This window comes from Erpetoichthys calabaricus, chromosome 18 (genome assembly GCF_900747795.2).
Source record: "Erpetoichthys calabaricus chromosome 18, fErpCal1.3, whole genome shotgun sequence".
Taxonomy (NCBI): Eukaryota; Metazoa; Chordata; class Cladistia; order Polypteriformes; family Polypteridae; genus Erpetoichthys; species Erpetoichthys calabaricus.
The window spans coordinates 79322732-79341884 of NC_041411.2; the positions used below are offsets into that span (position 1 = coordinate 79322732).

The window sequence follows — 19153 nt, forward strand, 5'->3', positions numbered from 1 at the left end:
GGGGAATTTCCATCAGATGGGCTTGTGGGGACTGTGCTTTAATTACAATAAACTTTTCTGTCAACCAGGATACTGCTCATTAATTTTGTTTTGAATTTCCAGAGCATATCAGGTCATAAAATGTTGATTAAGGTTCAAGGTTCTAGCCCTATTAGTTTGCAAGTAATCACGTGATGGACCTTTGCATATGTATGTATTATGTGTGTGTGTGTGTATATATATTAAATATATCTGTATACATACACATACACATATATAAAATAATATTCATGATCAGCAACCACAAAATATTATAAACCGGCAGTCCACATGATTATATTACTGATGTCCATTTTTTTAGTTTTCTTTAAAAATAAAAAAAAGTTACTTTGACCCCTCGTATTCCATTAACGGTCGGTTGATGTGCATGCACCACCTCAAGTCCTTCATTTTTTGGGAATGACACCTACTGGTTTACTCTTTACCAAAGAGGTGTTTTGTTGACATCATGAACTACAATCCAAAAAAAGCCTACAAATGAGGGCTTTTGGGGTCTAAAAGGACCAAAAATAGGGGTGGAAACCCAAAAAGCTTGATGTCATCTTACATAACTAGAAATCAAGACTAATCCAGTAGTATTTCCTTATACTCGTGAGGCCAGAGGCGCTGGAATAGAAAACAAAAAAACTGATGTAATTTCAAAGTGTTCATAAGTTCTTGTCGGGGTCAAAACCTTGACTTCAGTGGTATATCATATGTGTAGGTTTTCTCACACCACTCCAGATCACTGAAGTGATTTCAAAATGGTCTGAAGTAATTCTTAGGAACATAATAATCAGACCACTGAAGTAGCAGCCCAGTTTATGCGAGTGTGTCACGGTCTGAGGGACAGCTGATATGACACTGCAAACGGAGAAATTGTTATTCCCCAGGACTGTGTATTCAAAGGTACAGGTCTCAGCCATCTTATTGTCACCTACAAGCCTATTACTGACAGCAGCAAGTTCTTCATGATTCAAGCCTGAACAGAATTCATATGGGTGTTTGGGGAAGCTGTTGTTTACTTTGTATATATGGACATACACGTCCATATACTTTTTTCCTTCTTTTGAGGGTCTGTAAAGTTTTAAAATTCCCATTGGGGTCAAATAATGCATATCTAATCTAATAAAATAACTTGTTCCTTGTTTTTACAAATTAAACGACGAATAAAAAAATACTTCTGTCAAAGGAAATGTTTCTGAGCACTGAAACACTGCGATCCCAATATCTGTTTGCAAAATTAAGATGTTTACGATCATGCATGCATGCGTGTGTCAGCAACATGCAAAAATGGCAACGAACACTCATAACCTTGAGCACAGGGCGCGGACCAGGTATTTAATTTTGCAATTGACTTCATCGCTAAAGCGCCTGGTGATGGAACGTGTTACTGGCGCTAGATAAACACGTTTTCCGGACCATTGTCAAGTAAGTGTAGTGCGCGATGTATGGATCTCCGGTCATGTGTGGCTCGCCTGCTGTACGGTCACATGACATAAACACCTCCTTTGTTGTGGACTGCAAGGCTTGGCTGCTAAATGCTCCGATTTAATCAAGTTATACTACAGTACTTCATTTTGCACAACACGCCAGCTGTAACATATGCATCAAAGTAACATGGATAATTATAAACTCATTTAAGTGTATCCTAAGCAAGTGGCGCTGAACTCGACAATGAATCGAAGAATTGATAAGGCGCGAGATAGGAGCAGAAATGAAGCGGGATACCGTAAGCCACTTTACCATGAAGTCCCCAAGCACCTCTCACGCTTGATCAGCACACACCTGTCCGCCTGACATGAGCTCTGCTGCCCTCTCCTCAGCTTCGCTGATTTTGTTCCGACTACAACGGCCCACCTAATGTACGAACAGACGCCGCCAAACGCTCCCTACCACCACCCCAAGTCTGTCACCCACTTTCCCCATGCCGCATTCGTCCCGGTTATTCGAGTAGCTTACCTATTCCCGGCACCGCTCCTCAAACACAACAGCCCGGCTCTGCAGAAAGGGGGGAAAAATAAAAAAAATGAAGCTAATGGCTTGGGCCCCCCGCCGCAGAGCCCAACTGACAATAGTCCCACAGCTTTCCCCCCCCCTTGCAGGCTGCCGTAACCCGGATCAGGAAGTCGGCCATTACAAGCGGTTCCCCTCCCCCTACCTTAGCGTCATGGCGAAATAAGAGGATCTACATTGAAAGGAGGATGGTACCGTCAATCTTGTGCATTCGTCCAATCAACGCTAAGATGTATGCTGCGTATCTTCTCCGGTGCACGCCTCCTAGTCCTTCTTTTCCTTTTACACGTGGTCTGGTAAGGACGTCAAGGCTTCAAAATGAAGCGACCAAGTGAGTGAGCGAGCGAAATTTTGCGTTTAGTTGAAATTGGGAACGTTTCAGAATGTTATTTATTCGGAATATATCGGAAAACCCTTCTTGCATTGTTTATGTTTTGCTAAGTGGCGGGCTAAAATAAGCCGCTTTTTTGCGCGTCTGTTTCTGAAATGTACATTTGTCACCCGAGTGGCACGTGTGTCTAATGTGATTGGAATTTCACTTTTGTGATCTTATTGTGTCTTCTTGTTTTTCAGAACTGAAGAAAGCAAGTAAGAGACTGTCATGTGCTAAACGCTACAAGATCCAGAGGAAGGTGAGGCCTGATCGTAACAAGGGAAGAGGTTTGTCGTATACCAGTAGTCTGATCGTAGAGCATGTGCTGGACCAGCAGTAGGCCTTCATCTTTTTCTTCTCCACACGTTATCTTCGACGATGTGAAAGGGATGCATAAATCATATTAGCGTAGTAACAGTAGTATTACCAAACTGTAACTGAAACTACAGATAGGTTATTCAGGTGGCCTCCGGCTAATTTAGACATCGTTTGAGAAAAGTCGTCCACTGGCCATGCGGAGGTTGATCTTGCGCGAGCTCCACGTTTTAATCGGTGCGTTATTCTTGTCCGTTGTTTTCTTCCCAATTTCCAAAACGTTGCTTGTGATTTCAAAGTGTTTCATCTTGAGATTAAACGCTGGCAAATGGCACAGGCATATTCTTAATAAATGAGAACTAAATGGGTACTACAATAAGATGGGTTTAATTCTTTCTCTTTGGTTTCGTTATAAACCATAAATCGTACAAGGCGAAACTAAATAATCTTTACATGGACTTTTTTTAATTTGACATTCAGATATGCAAAAATCAAATGAAAAGGATCGATCTGACCAACCCTCTGTTAACAGATGAAAGTACATGCTGTTGTCGATTCTAAAGTAATACACGTTCAATGTATGATGTGCATACATAAAAACAAACGTTTAGATAGTTATTTTTAAAAGTGAAAGGTTTCTGTAAATTGGAAATTGTCAAAGATTGTATCTGTGTGTGTGTGTGTGTATGTACCCTGTATGTGTATATATATTTTATATATATATAATATGTGTGTGTGTGTATGTATATATAATTGTATGTGTGAGGGGCCATCAGACCTAGTAGTATTTGTTAAGAGTATTGATGATTACTTTTAAATTAATCGCCCATTTAAATTAATAAGCTGTTCATATTTTCACTGACTTGTTAGCTGCAAAATGTTTTAATATTTGGTCACTTTGCGTGTGACTTTCTGTACATTTTGGAAGACAGCTTAAGTACAAAAAGGCCTGTTTTTTTAAACTTATTTCTTTAAATCCTATTTCCTACTAGGTGAAGTACCTGGTGTTGTCCTGGTGTGTATATACAGTAATATATATATATTAAATAGAATGGATAAAGGAAGTAAAGCAAAAATTTGTGTGATGTGTGTGTGGTTTTCTTATGGTAATCCAGCTATTATTGCTAATTATCCCATTCGTCATTTACTATGTCTCTCAGTCAATGTCCCTACTCCTGCAAGTTAAGAATTTGTTCTTTTCTGTCTAACTGGATTCCAGAATTTTGAACTCCTTGCTTTTTTGACGCGTCCTGTTTGTCAATTGTGGGCAGTTCGTACTGCCTAAATTGTGAATAAACGCTGGCAAAGCAGGAGTTAAACAACAACCCTTTGATTCTCCTTTGTGTTGTGTTCTGCATTTCCCCTCTCCATCAAGCCTCAACTTACACCGTGCAGCAGATGTGCACTATACTCCTTGACCAATAAGAGCAACATTTTGGGTTCAAAAGTAGTTAGGCTTGTTTGTATGGTCCTTTTAGAGAGCAAAATGTGGTCCAAATAAATTAGGTGCAGGATTGTAATACTTTCTCTGAACCAGCAGGTGGCACTGGTGTGTGAACTGTATCAAGGAGTGCCGGGGGACCATTGGGACCCCCAGGATGAAAAATTTGGGTTGCTGTGTAGTATATCTTGTCCATATGGTCCTAGAGGGCAAGTATGCAAAATTTCATTCAGATTGGTTTAAGGCAGCGTTTCTCAACCTTAAGTATTTGCGACCCGAGTTTTCATAAGTTTTAATCTCGCCTCTCTAACATTTTTTTGAAAGGAGCCCACTAGTATCAATTTGTTCTTTTTTAATTAATGATATATCATAGATGCATATTTTATTATACCTAATTTAACTTTATCGACATCTAACTCTTATTTATTTTTCTAGTATCAGAATGTAGTTTAAGATAATTTGTTTTGGTTTCAATAGATGTATTTTTCATATTTTCGATTCTTGTTTTTTTTTTTTTTTCCCACATCTTCGTGCCCCACAGTTTGAGAACCACTGGTTTAAGTGGTCCTGCGGTGGGTTGGCACCCTGCCCGGGATTGGTTCCTGCCTTGTGCCCTGTGTTGGCTGGGATTGGCTCCAGCAGACCCCCGCGACCCTGTGTTCGGATTCAGCGGGTTGGATAATGGATGGATGGATGGTTTAAGTGGTGTAGGATTGTATAGGGGAGCGATAGACTTTCAATTTTCTATATTAGCTATGATTCTGCAATTTTTTTTTTTATTATTTTATTTATTGAACGTGAGGTTTCTTAAAGCTGGCACAATGTTCTAAATTAGTTTTAATGTAAATCAATTGCCCAATTGTTCTTCATATTCTCATTGACTTGTTAGCTGCATAATGTGTTTAAATGTTTGTCTCTTTGCATCTTTCTGCAATTTTGAAATGTAATGGACCCATTTTTCAAACAGATTTAAGTCATATTTACTGTAATTTGACTTTCTTTTAATAGGAGGTATTTTGATGCTGGCCTAATTTTCTCAGTTAAAATGCTGAACTAATAAGAAAAAATGTATGAAAGACTGAGGCCGAGTCTGGTAATTTTAATTTTGATAATACAAAATGTGCTGTTCACTTGAACTATTTTTGTCCTGCTCACTAATAACAAAAATGGCACACTTCACTAAAGTGCCCATTAGTTAAGAGTAAAAGTGTGCAACCAAAATTTTTAAGGTCTGGTTTTGATTCCCAGAAAGATCTTTCACCTCACAGAATTATAATTTTGTTTAGGTACTTTTCACTAATGAAACCTCCTACATAATTCTGGTATCCCTTGCCATTTTCTGGAAATCTGTTCTGAAGGGATTGAGTTCAAATACCAAGGACTGATTTTTGTTATTTCTTGTGAAGGGGAAGAAGACCGAACCTGCTCTGAGCTGAACTTGATTTATTGCTTTATTTCCATATATGCAGTTGAGTTAATCGTTTATTGCCTAACTGTAACACTCAAGTATTAAAAGGCAATTCTCTCAAAAATTTCCAAGACCTGGTTTAGATTCCTGTGTAGCCATTTCTTTTAATAACTAAACTGGTTTGGTTCTCAGTCTACCAATGTAGGGCATAGCCCATAGTTCATAGATAAACATGACAGCTGTTCATTTTACTTTTTTATAGCATGGTGGCAGTACCCCAGATTTTAGAAGTATTGTATATTGGGTTGCATTTTTGTATGTGTTTTGTTGAATTACACAAAATTGATGGTTTAAAATGAGTTAAGCGTTTTATTCCAGCAGTTGCTAACACGATCGTACATTGAAAGGATAAGCTAAATCAAAATTGGTGTAGGACTTTCAGGGACATTTAATAATTGTGAAAAGATCAGTGTTGGGCTGAACTGCAAGTTTAAAAAGGCTCAAAGTCCACCAGAACTTGGAAGTGTGTAGTGTTTAACAATAAAGATGGATAGTCTTAATTGTGCAAGATAGGGAGAGATTTCTGCTATTAATAGAATTTTCTTGCCCCTCTGTAGGTTCGTGAGCATCACAGAAAATTACGTAAAGAAGCAAAGAAACGTGGCTTTCGGAAATCTAAAAAAGACCCTGGAGTTCCCAACAGTGCACCTTTCAAAGAAGAAATTTTAAGGGAAGCAGAACAGAGGCGGTTAAAGGTTTGTATTGTCAAAATGGCCTTATCTGGTTTCTTGTGGCAAGTTTGGAAAGGAAGTTCAGAGGAGCTGGACATTTGATCAAAGGTCTCCATAACTGGGTTTGCCAAAAGTTGTGCTTGTAAATGATTAAGGAACAAGACCTTGATTCCACTACAGTGGAGAAGCATCTGGTAAACTCTTAGTTTTCAAGTGAGTTAACAAATGTAGAGATGAACATCCTGTACATTTTAAAGGCCCTTCTTTCTATTGGCTGAATTTAACAAGCCATCTTTGAAGTAGTCCTATAATGTATTCTCTCTCACTCTCTCTCACCCTCTCTCCTTCCCTATTGAGTTTTGGTGTGTTAGTCTGATTCCTTGGTGATTTTAATTTGGAGTTGGCTGTCTGCTTAATGCACTGAACATATACAATTCATACATTTTATCCTAGAAAGTGAAGGTTTTTTTGAGAAACTTTTTTGTGTTGCAGCTTCAAGAAGAAAAAGAAAAGCAGAAGCTAGCTAGGAAAAAAGAGAAAGCTAAGCGAAAACAAGAAGGTGGTAAAGACCAGAAGACAAAATCCCAGAAAAGCGAGGTTAGCAGTGTGTTTTTTTTTTTTTTTTGTATAGAACAGTTTGTGTTTTGGAATGACACTGTGAATAGTGTTGTGTGTATGTTCAACAGAAACTTCCAGCGAAACAATCCGAATCGCACAAAAAGGAAGCTAAACATTTTACAGCGTCCTTCTGCCAAGAAATACAAAAAGTAAGTCCTGATTTAAGACTCTTAGCTGGGAATGCAGGCTTTTTTTTAATAGCATTTATTGCCTTAAGTTTTATTTGTGTCCGTGTCCCTCTCTGTTATGTTTACTTGGTGAAAGAGCTAATTGATCCTTTGTGTCAACTAGGTTATTGATGCCAGTGATGTTATCCTCGAAGTTTTAGATGCAAGAGACCCTCAGGGCTGTAGGTGTCCACAGATAGAGGAAACCATCCTAAAATCTCAAAAGAAAAAGTTGCTGTTAGTCTTGAACAAAGTCGGTGAGTCAAAAAAGGGCAGAGAAATTACTTATCTCTATTCAATGTCAACATTCAAGATACGCCAAAGGTCACATTTTTGGATCCCAAAGTAAGATGTGTACAAAATTATGTTGAGATTGGACCAAGGGTGTTATTAACTTCATATTTATTTATTTTTTTTACACACAAGTAGTAGCAAAATGGTACTTTGCATTCTTTCTGTTAAAATTGCATATATACATATTTAGTAACCGCAGGAAATGAAAATTAATGAGTAAATGTATCCATGTTATTTGCATAAAGGAAAATATAAATTATTACTGTAGATAAGTGCAATTTATAGCTTAAACTATCTAGATTCAGGAAACCAAAATTTATCTAATGCTCTTAAGTGCAATTTCTTTTAACTTGGGCCTGTTCTCATTTGGTTTATTTCCATCTCTGATACACATCCCCATTGAGGTACATGTAGTCAACATAGACCCCCAGCAATAATTCTTGCAGTGCACCATCCATTTGTTTTTTGTAGTGCACAAAGTAATATATTTGTATTTTCAACAGATGGCGCATCACAAACGTTTGTAATAGTAAAATACATTATTACTGTATCACTCAAATGAAAACACTGCATGTGGTGTTTTTTTTTTTTAAACATGCATGCTAGTTGCAAGACTAGAGTACTGATCCAGTCCTGACATCCTGCATGCCCAAAGCAGCTTGACAACAATCTTGCAATACACATACATGAAATTTTTGAACATACCTGTTAAAAGTTCTGATGTCATGCTGGCCTCCTAAAGCATCATGGGGGAAATGTACAGGAAAGTATTCCACAAATTACGACCCGAGTTTTAGCTACGAAAAAATGCTTTGTGAATTTTGCCAAGCAACATTAGTCGTCAAGAATATCGGGACTACCCTTCCAATTTTGCTAGTGTCCACAATTCATCTTAATTGCCAGCGCACACTGATGTATTTCTACCTGCCTGGTTTCTTGGTGTGTATGTGTGTAGTGCTTGCAGCCATTAAGATTTTTTTTTTGTCTAGCCTAGAGGTGTGTTTTATATAGATATCTTTTGTTCACGGTTTCAGCTCTTTATTCTGTAGGTTAGATGTAATAAAGCAAATTTTTACTACACCTTTTTCTTGCTAGGATTCAGGGGACCTCTTTTCAGTAGAGTGACAAAACTCACTGTATGGTGGTGGTTTTTGTAAAGTGCATTGTTTGTTAGCCTTATGATCACATGTGAGGCAGATTTAGATTAATACCGATGTAAATTCAACTTGAGGTAGTGTAGCAGAATTGCGGAGTTCTTCTAGCTCATTCGATCTTACTGAGCTGGAATTACATTTTTTCTGATTAGGTTATAAAGAAAATATGCATCTGAGTTTTTGTCATGGTTCTGACATACTAATAGAGTAATGGTTTGCTCTATTTTCTAAATTTTCAGATCTAGTACCAAAAGACATTGTCACAGACTGGATAAAATGTCTGCAACTAGAATTTCCCACAGTTGCCTTCAAATCGGCTACCATGTTTGAAGACAGTATGAAGGTAGGATATAATTTTGATGTATTGATTGATGGGGCAGGTTTTTTTTTTTCCTGTTTGTTGTACAGTTGAAAGTGTGTGGTGGTGTTGGTGTTTGTCACATTGGTGTAGCTTAGATTAGTGAATGTATCCTCTCATGAAGTACTTCACCTAATTAAAACACTTAAGACATGGAATGATTTGAGGTGTTGCATGTTAGTCAGACATGCAGATAAATGTTTTACTGTACTCTGTACATGTGATAGGAAATGTTGAACTTGCACTTAAATGCCCTTTTCTCATTCTGTTTTAAAATCCCTCATTGTATCACTTTTTTTTGCCTTTCCTGTTAACTGTCAACTAGCCATTTCAACTATCCGTTAGTCTTTATGAATGTTACTGTAACAGGTTTTCTGTGAAATATAGATAAATAGCTTGGAGAACAGCATGTGACCCTTTCTGGGAGAAAAAAAATAGTGCATTTTTTAATAGTCGGATTTTTGTTTTTCGAACAGGTAGTGACACAAAAAATGCCCCCAGGTGGAGTTACACAGCTAATGAAAGGCAGTGCCTGTTATGGGGGTGATGTCTTGTTAAAACACCTAAAAGAATACTGCCATACCCAGATGACAGATGGCACTTTAAAGGTTGGAGTCATTGGTGAGGACATATTTAATAGCTATCATTGGCAACTTCTGCTGCTTGTTTTAAAAGAACAAATTGCTTTTATACCTGTAACTCTCTTCCGTGATGTTGAGTCTGGCTCCTGTTATGTTCTGTTGTCGTCATCAAATGTAATGTGCATAGAATGTGGGAATTTTTTACAGGTTTTGGTTGGGTCAATCCAAGATGACACATGGGGAAAAGTGTTGTAAAAGATGCAGAAAGGTCTGTTTTTTCCATAAGGAGATGCATAGTATTGATTAAAATGCATCCACCACACGTTTCAAAAGGTTGTGGGGATTGGTTTAAGAAATAGCTTGGGGGGGGGGGCGCGGTTTAATTCTACTGTAAGTTAATGGCGGAGCCAGTACCCTGGATGGATGACTTTCATATCTTACCAGTTCCATGGTTTTTTTTATAATTTCTTCTTAATTGTTTAAAATATAAAGTATACTGAAAAGAGCAAGAGTGAAGAGTGCAAAAAAAAATTTATTGGCATCATATCACAAGCCATGATGTGATGTAATTCCAAATGTTCTCTGCTCGTGATGTGCAAAAATGTTTTTTCAAAAGGCAGCCTGATATGCCTTGCAAATCACAATTTTTCCATTAGAAACTTAATACACTGTCGGGTCCTTTTTGTATGTTTTTTTTTTTATTTTTTTTTTTTTTAAGTTCTTTATGTAACAAGAGATTTGAAATTTAAAGTATTTGTTCAAAATCTGCATGGAGAACAAAATGGGTTTCACTTCAGTCAGTCACCACAACTTTACAATAAATGTATTAGGGCTGGTATGAGTTTAACACACAGAGCAGGACCAAAGTAATATGTGTGGGCAAAGTAATTGAGACAAAATTGTAACCAGGGAGAGCGTTCAACCTGATGTACAGAAAATCAAACATTTCACCAATAAGCTAGTTGATGATGCACCTTTTTTTTTTTTGCACATTTGCTGTTATGCAGAAATTGGTTTTAAGTGGCCTGACAGGTGATATAATTTATGGAGGAGCTTTGTTTTTGTTTTGTGCATTAAATTTTTTTTTCTTTTTCAGGACTCCCTAATGTAGGCAAAAGCAGCATAATTAATAGTTTACGGAAAGCTGAGGTTTGCAACACTGGTATTTCCAGGTGTACTACAAAGTAAGCACAATTTGTGATAAGGGTTGAAATTGGGCATGGGGTTAGGGAAGATGGGCATGTGGCATGTACAAAGCAGTGGTAATGAGCAGTTGAGTCTAAACACGTTTTCACGCCTAATTTATTTGATGACTTTATTTGAACTCAACTTCCACTTACTTGAGAATACAGAAACTGTTTTTGTTTTTTTCTTCCCCTCAGTGTGTTAAAAGTTAATAATCCATGTGCTGCTGAGCTCTTTATTTACTTTTCAACCACAGATAATGATAAATGTATTGTTTTACATTTTTCTAGCTTGATAGTATAGCTCAAATTAATCTTCAGAATCTTAATTTAGTCACTCTCAAAAAGAATCACCTTCAGTCGAATTGGTAATCTGTGTGTGTCTTAATTTTATGCAGGCGCATCCAGGAGGTGAAAATTGACCTCCACATCCGGATGATTGACTGCCCTCCTATCATTGCTGCCCCCTCAAACTCTGTGGCTACTCTGGCCTTAAGAGGTCATGTTGACATTGAGAATATGGAAAATCCAAGAGGGGCAGTCAATGCACTACTCAAACAATGTGGCAAACAAAAGGTATTGTTACTGCTTTGAAATGTAAGAAATATTAATAGTTAATGAATTTGACCCTTTGCTAATATAAATTAAGATTTTCTTTGTAGAATTTATTTTGTATTTTTTCTGTGTGTTTTTTATTGTCACTTTACAATACAGATCATGATGACATATAATTTGCCTGACTTCAGAAATTCCTTGGAATTTTTAACTTTGCTTGCGCAGAAGAGGGGGTTTGTGAAAAAGGGGAACATTCCAGATACAGATAAAGCTGCACGAATTTTCCTGAAAGACCTGACTGGGTAAGCAATTGTTGATGCAGTGTGATAGTGTGTGTGTGTGTGTGGGTTTTTTTGAGATTTAAAATGCTGTTTCTTATAGAATGTGGCATTTTTTAAAGATCCACATCCTAAAATAATTTTTTAGTTTTGAACATCATTTTACTCAAAAGTATTAATCTTTTAGGTAGGTTGATCCTGACATGGTAGGAACCCATTAATGAGACATCACAGGTCCTGTTTATATACTCGAATACACTCGCTCAAATCAAAATATTTAAAGTTGCAGTTTAACTTAACCTTCACATGCCTAGGACTGTAATACCTGAAGAGGTGGTCACAGACAGTATGCCACAATTCAGCTTGCAAGTGCAAACTAACATGAAAATGCCCTAAAGACAACCTAAATATTACATATTAAAGGATTTTTCCAGTATTGTCAAGGCTAAGGCCATGGACCAAGGGGTGGTGTTAGAACCTGGACTAGTCACATTAATGTAACGTCTTGCAAGTGTGTGGTGTGTTTTTTTTTTTTTTTTTTTTTTTTGTTTTTTTTTAAGATTGTCTTTTCAGTGTAGCCGGGGTATCAAGGTAGTGATTTGAGGGTGACCGTACTAATGCCAAGTGAGAAATGAGGATAATAAACTAAAACTTGATTCTCTGTGATGACTTAAGATCCAACTCTGATCTCCTGAAGGCAAAAGTACAGTCTGTTCCGCCTGGCCCAATGTTATCTTCTACTTGTAATCTTTACATGTTTTATTCCTTACAGCATTCCTGAAAAAGTCATAACTTTTTTTTTTTCTTTTTCTTTTGTATACATGAACACCCCCAGGAGTAAAATGAATTACCATTGTAATCTTCCCAATGAACTTAACAGTTCTTCATGCCTTTCTGAAGATGACCCGCTGCAATATGACAATCTTAAGACACTGTCTGGTATGTTACCTATCACTTGTAGTTAGTATCCTGTCTACTGTCACATTTCCAGCTGTATGACAATAATCCTGGTGCCAGAGTGGTGACATGTTGATTAGCACACGTTATGCGTTTCATTGTTCTGTACACATGACAGTAATCACCCTATAAATGGAGCAGTTTAGCTCAGGGTTGCAGTGGATGTTTCTGGCCCTTGCAAAGGTTGCATGGATTGTTCTAGAAACAACTGCAGGAAAGGATTATGAAGCAGCCCCTGGCCAAAGGTTGGACACAGTAGCAAGGGCTCAGTCTGGATGGTATGTGAGTGGCCAGAACACATAAGGAGGCATATGAAACATGGGTATAGCGATTATGCTTCAGCAGCTTTTCTTTTTTTTTTAAGAAAGAAGTAGGGTTAGGCCCAGTGTGATAGAGTGGTTTTGTCCTGTATGTTACTTTGTGCTCTCCACATTTATTCTTTCTATTGTGTTGTTCTTTACTTTGTTGGTTATTGTGGTCATTACTCTAATTTGGAATCATACCAGTCTTTAAGCATTGTTCTTATTTTAAGTGGGTGTCTAAATTTTCGTCCACAGCTGTGAAGTGTCCCACAAAGTCAAGTAGCATTACGTTTCAGTCATTAAATGCCACAATTGGACTGTTGGAAGACGTCTCGGAGGAAAGTGGTGAACATATGGAGCAATCTAATGAGCAAGAGGAGGAACACATGGAGGATGGTGAAGACGGTGTAGAAATGGAAGAGGTAAAAAAAAAAAAAAAATCACCAAAATATGTTGCCTTGCCTCCATTTTTATATAAAATATAGTATATGCTAGGTTTCCAAATATAATTTATTTGAAAGCTAAAGGAAAAAACCTAACAAATAACCAGTCCAGTTTAAGGTACATAAACAAGATTTCTTTTTCCTACAAACTCTGGACTTTTAATTTATTCTTACTTGAATGACCCTTTTCCTTATATGATGCTGAGATAACCCCAGTGTTTATGTCTGCCTAGTTGACAAACACTGCCTTTTCAGTTCAACACAATTCTTTTGTTGTGTCATAGAAATGTGCCTGCATGTGTTCTCCTGTTGAAACATGTTGCTTTTTCTACTCTGCTAGTGTGTTAGAAAGGCTTTCCCTATATGCCTGTAGAATTAGAGAAAAATGTTGACTCGGAACCTGTTTGGACATGATATAAATATTCAGAAAATGTTAAGTCTCTTCTAGGTTGTCAAGAGCGTTTTGGAGAGATTTTTTTTTTTTTTTAAGTCATATTTGAGTAATGCTCAGTTACGAGACACTGCAGTTATTTTGAATTGTGGTTTCAAAAATACCCTGGTGCATGGTTGAGGATTGAAAGTAGACTGAATCCTCAATCAAAGGCTACACACAAACCTAAGAGAATCAACACCATTCATGTAAATAGTGTGGACACTAGAGGGCACTGTTGCTCCTCAACCCGAACACACACACAGTGAGAACACAAGTTAAAAGCACAAAGTGCTCGTTTATTTTTTGTTGAACTCTTCGCAGTGCTCTCCACCAGCACAGCCACAAGTAAACAGGCAATAAAGCACACAAATGATTCTTTCTCTTTCTTTCTTCCTCCTCCACTCCTCCCAACAAGCTTTGTCCACCATCCACCGACTCTGCCTAACCCAATATAAAAGGACTGGGTCAACCTAACAGGGATGAGCCAGAAACCTCATGCCATATGGCTTTTGTATATTCATACCACCCCCTGGTGGCGCTCACTGCACCCAACAGGGCTAAGATGTGCAACTCCAAGTCACATGATGCCCTTTTGGAATCTGAGACACCGCTGTCACCCAAGAGAGCTTCCATCTAGCGTTCTTGGGGGAGGCAGTGTCCTAGAAAAGCTGCCTTCCGTTCTCTGGGTGGGTTGAGCTGCCGGCCGTCCCTTACAATAGTAATTTTTCAACTTTATGCACGGACAAAATGGCAATTACAATAAATAGATTGATTTAACGCTAATTTCCAGTAATGCATGAATTCCTGAAAGAGTATTTAAAAGTGTTTTTGCTTAACCGTGTTGAGAAGATTTAGTCTAACAATCACACTCATTTGACCATTACCTGCTACTGAGAATGTCTACAGGGACCGGTGGAGTATATGTGCCCTTTTAGGGTTTCATTAAACATCTTAAGTAATCTGTTTTAGTTTCCTACGTAATACTGAGATCATTTTAAAATGCACAGCCTTGATTGGCAATATTAAACTGTTTGTTTAGTCTTGTCCCTTTTCACTCTTTTGTTTTTTAAGTATCTAATAACTGCTTAAGTGTTTCAGTTCAAATGAGAGCAGTGCTGAACATGCAGTTACAAACACTGAGTCCTACTGTATAGTGAAGAGTTGACTGCATCTGTGGGTATGAGAACTGGCAGTTGTAAATGACAGCACTTCAATATTTCACGTTCATTCGTTAATACAAGAATACGGACTTATTTTATACAAGTTCCTATAAATGAGATGCCATCTCGCTTCCAAGTTACCGTGTGTAAGCCAGCTTCTGTGTAGTTCATGTCTCAAATTGTACCAATCGTAAAAATGACTGCTGTTGCAGTAATTTAAATTGTGCATACCTAATTTCTAGCAATTAAGAGCCTCATGAGTGAGTTTTTTTTTTTTTTTTATTATTATTACACACAAAAAATAAAGTTTAACTGGGCTGTTAACACTTTAAAACCTTAAGAGCTATTAAGCACAATGCTCGGCTCTGAAGTGAGAAATGAGGATAAATGAATGAATCTTGATTCTTCTAATGAAGACTTCAGATCCAACTCTGATCTCACCAGAGCTATATAAAGTGCTTTTCCTGTTGTGTGTTGCCATCTTATCCAAGCTAGTAGTTGTAAAGGGAAAAAAGAGCCTTACCATGATGTAATGTGGATGGAAATATAAATAAGTTGGGATGGATAGATGGACCACAGATTGGAGTGTTTTTAATGTAGTATATTGAGAGTAAATCCCGTTGGTATCTCCTAGTAGAAGATTTTGGTACCAGCTTGACTTTATTTTTTGTATTAATATAGAATGAACCATCTGTAAGCAGACAAGGAACCAAAAAACGAGTTTCTGTAAAGAATGCACCTGAAAAGGACAAAGCAGAAATGGAAATGGGTATGTAAGCAAAAGGCTTCTGATTGGCTTTTTAGATGCATTAGATATTTGTCCCGATGAGATATGAGGAGAATCCTGTAGAATCTTGAATTCTGTTTTGAAGACTTCATATCCAACTCTGATCTCATTAAAGTAAAACTCTTTAGCCTGCGTGAGTGTGCAGATCGCAAGGTGAAGGCAGTGGTCTTGATGGTCATCTGATGGAATTTTTACTTTTTTAATTGCAGGATTTCCTAGGCAATGATGTGCCAGTTCTGCTCTCTTTTGTAATATTCAATTATTTTTTTAATTTAGAGCTAAACTACAGGGACAGATCAGCACTCTGAATTACTGTCCTCCTGTGCTGTGAAAATCTACTGAGTGTGTTTAATTTTATTTGCATGGATGACTATAGGCTGAACCTTGTGTGTCATAACACAAAGGTATATTTTGAGGATGTGTGTATTTAATTTCACGTATGTTATGATAAAAAAAGATGAACAAAATGTTGGTTTTGAAACGATTTTCTTGTTTTCTTTGTTCACAGCCAAGAAAACAAAATTGCAGGCGCCCATTGACATCAACTTTTCATCAGCCAATCTTGGTGATGATGACGCTTATGATTTTAATACGGACTTCAACTGAGGACCGTTGTGGAAGAGGAGTCCTTAATTTCCAGTGTAATATAACAGTTCATCAGTTGTAAATGTTGTGAATTCTTGTACATATTTTGTAAAAACCGTTGATGCCCCTGGGGGATGTAATGAAGGGAACTAAATAAATGCTTACCTTCACAATGAGGTGCACATTTAGTCATATTTCAAGCAAATCATAATTTCTTTCCTTAATTAGAATGATGCACTTCATCTGCTTTCAAGAGAGACTGAGAATGTGAGAGTCTCAACCATGTAAAAAGTGATTTTAGTTTTCTTCCGAGCTTGCACTTCATATCTCTTAAGATGCAGTTCCTGATTTGTAGAGAGTTTACTGCACGTCCGGACCTCAAGCATCTGACTCTCGAGTTTCTTTGTATGGCCGCCTTTGCCTCATTCTGTCATTCCAGGAAATTCTCTGCAGTTTACTAGTGCTTTATCATCACCTTCCTTTAGATGGCTATTAAAGATTCTAGTGTTCATTTTGATTGAAAAAGTCCAGGGGCCACATGTGTAAACGGTGCGTATGCACAAAAATATTGCGTAAGCCCGTTTCCATGCTCAAATTGCGATGTATAAAATCTAAACTTGACATAAAGCCACGCACATTTTCACGGTAGCTCCAACCCTGGCGTACGCAAGTTCTCTGCTCGGTTTTGCAAACGGGCGGCACCCAGTGTCAAAACAGTGCTACTGTTCCATTGTGGTTTCCCTTTCTTTTTTAGATCCACATTCCTGACGCGGCTTTATAAATACTCTGAAATTAACTGCATATTGTTAGTTTAATGCATCTGATTGTAATTTAACCTGTAACAATATAATGGTCCACAGAATGGTCAAACTATTCTAAATACCATAGCTGCTTTAGTGTTGTTACTCTCGCTGCCCCTTCTTCTTCTCCTTTCAGCCGCTTCCGTTAGTGGTTGCCACAGCGGATCATCTTTTTCCATAATACTCTCACTGCACCACTTATTTATATTGCTGTATCTGAGTGGGGAATCACAGATCTACAGCAGCTGATCGGAAAGAGATTATCGGTATAAGGCATCAAGCACATTAATAACATGCTTTAACTCCTATCATCATGAAAATGATATTGCATATACATCTCAGCATTTTAATTATTCAGAAAGCTGTAATATCACGAATGTAATGGATTCTGTGTCCTGTCGGAGGAAGAGAAAGCCAGTTTAAGAAACACGTAGTGATTCACACACATGGAGCACATAGAAGATCAAATACAAAACAAAGCATTTAACGTGCTATTTTAGTTACGATGGGATTTAAGAAACTAGTAAATTAAATGATTTTAAGATGAAGTTTATGATGTTCTACTTTAATGACAAAATAAACTACGTGATTAAAGTGGAAATTTCGAGATTAAAGTTGACATTTCGTGCTTTTTTTTTTCCCCGCTGTGTGCCTTTTTTTTTTTTTTTTTCCTCTGTACCCTAATAAGCTTTCATATGACACTCAGACGGTCAGCTACGACTCGCCTTTTCACGGTGACTTTTATATCTGACTTCTTTTTTTATTTCGATATTGTGCGACTTTGTGAACTTGAGCTTTCGAGTTTCTCTGACACGCTATGTCACTCGATCAACTTCCTTTTGTTGTTTAGATCACTGTTTAAACGAACAAATAGTAAATTTTTCTTTGCCTCCACTTGGTATTCGCTGAAATTCCATTTTCCCCTGTGCTTTTGCTATTGTCTTTCCACAGAAGGCTGAGCTTAAGGGTTATTTAGATTGATCTGCATATTCAAAGATGCGTAATTCTGGGAGAAGTTGGGGCGGGACAGCAGGGCGCGTGCGTTACTTTTCACGCTGACCGGAATTTATGGAGTGGAAGAACGTGGAAGTTGGTGTTCGCACAGATTTATGCATCTGGATTTTTTTTTGTGCGTACGAACATGTCCGCTTTTGCAGACACCATGTTATAGTGTGAATTCTACGCACGGCATTATACATGAGGCCCCAGGTCACCTGAACCGTTCAGAATTCCCTAGTTCTGCTAATCGCATACTTGTGCTAATCTATGGAGCACACGTCTTGAAAGGCAGAATAAATATTGTAATAGTTTTGTATTTTATTCTGTGTGTGGGTTTGTTTATTTGGCCCAAGATTTATATTCCTTTGGTTAAGTGATATTGAGTCAGGGTTTGGGTATGATGTGTGTTCGAAGTGTACATTTTCATTATTACTCTCTCATACTGGGTGAGACAAAGTGATTCACTTCAAATCCGCCAACCGATGTGTGACAGTCCTATGGAAGGCCCGACATCCACCTGCTCATTAACACTAACACATGTTGAATTTGTTTGGGACGGTGGCTGGTCTAAGCAGACTTGGGGAATGGTTTTAGGACACTCCTTCTTTTCAGTGTTGCTACAGTCATAAATCAGATTCAGTTACCATACCCAATGTTTGGTATTATGAATTTATATGACTGAAGTTTTTATTTCACAAATGTACTTGTCCTCTCTTGTTGACATTTACTTAAAGCTTTTTTTTTTTTTTTTTTTTTTTAAATATAGAAGTGTAATGTACATTGTCCAGCCCTAATGTACATTCAGAGATAATGCAATGTGAATAATACACGCCAAGCAGTAGCGGGCTAGCATGTAGCACATCTGTAGTATCTGATTGATACGGGGGCCACTAAACATGAAATACTTGCTAATCCAGTAAAACTCTGACAAAGGAATAGACTGGAAAGATGCACACAGGTGAAGACTGACCATTCATAATCATTATGAGGAATCCATTGATACTTTCAGTTGTAATAATACAAAGCAAATTCTTTATTTAAAAAGTCAAGACTTTTTTTTTTTTAATAAAGCTATGACATTTAAACTGTTCAGTCTGCCTCACTCTGTGTGCTCCACAGGATATGAAAAAGCTGCAATATAGAAAATGCAATCTGAGGTTAATGAAAATTGAAAGAATGGATTTTTGTGGTGGTCC

General features: G+C 37.6%; 2 protein-coding genes and 3 non-coding genes across 5 annotated transcripts in view; 4 read left to right on the plus strand and 1 right to left on the minus strand.

The window, feature by feature from the left end:
• Positions 1 to 2144, minus strand: part of pbrm1 (polybromo 1) — a 56181-nt gene extending 54037 nt beyond the window's left edge. The window contains 1 exon segment of the mRNA XM_028825169.2: positions 1981 to 2144. The gene's annotated coding sequence lies outside the window, so the exon portion shown is untranslated.
• A 106-nt stretch (positions 2145 to 2250) lies between these two features.
• Positions 2251 to 16331, plus strand: gnl3 (guanine nucleotide binding protein-like 3 (nucleolar)). The gene is made up of 15 exons (XM_028825148.2): positions 2251 to 2365; positions 2608 to 2666; positions 6189 to 6326; positions 6795 to 6899; positions 6989 to 7069; positions 7212 to 7344; positions 8775 to 8878; positions 9370 to 9514; positions 10571 to 10658; positions 11057 to 11234; positions 11373 to 11515; positions 12327 to 12430; positions 13006 to 13172; positions 15468 to 15555; positions 16082 to 16331. Exons 1-15 carry the CDS (start codon positions 2353 to 2355, stop codon positions 16177 to 16179), a joined length of 1644 nt encoding a protein of 547 aa, XP_028680981.2. The 5' UTR covers positions 2251 to 2352; the 3' UTR covers positions 16180 to 16331.
• On the plus strand, positions 12118 to 12191 carry LOC114669296 (small nucleolar RNA SNORD19). The gene has a single exon (XR_003719015.1). It is a non-coding gene; the product is annotated as a small nucleolar RNA SNORD19 (small nucleolar RNA).
• On the plus strand, positions 15159 to 15234 carry LOC114669297 (small nucleolar RNA SNORD19). The gene has a single exon (XR_003719016.1). It is a non-coding gene; the product is annotated as a small nucleolar RNA SNORD19 (small nucleolar RNA).
• Positions 15614 to 15690, plus strand: LOC114669298 (small nucleolar RNA SNORD19). Its single transcript, XR_003719017.1, has one exon. It is a non-coding gene; the product is annotated as a small nucleolar RNA SNORD19 (small nucleolar RNA).
• Positions 16332 to 19153: the final 2822 nt, after the last annotated feature.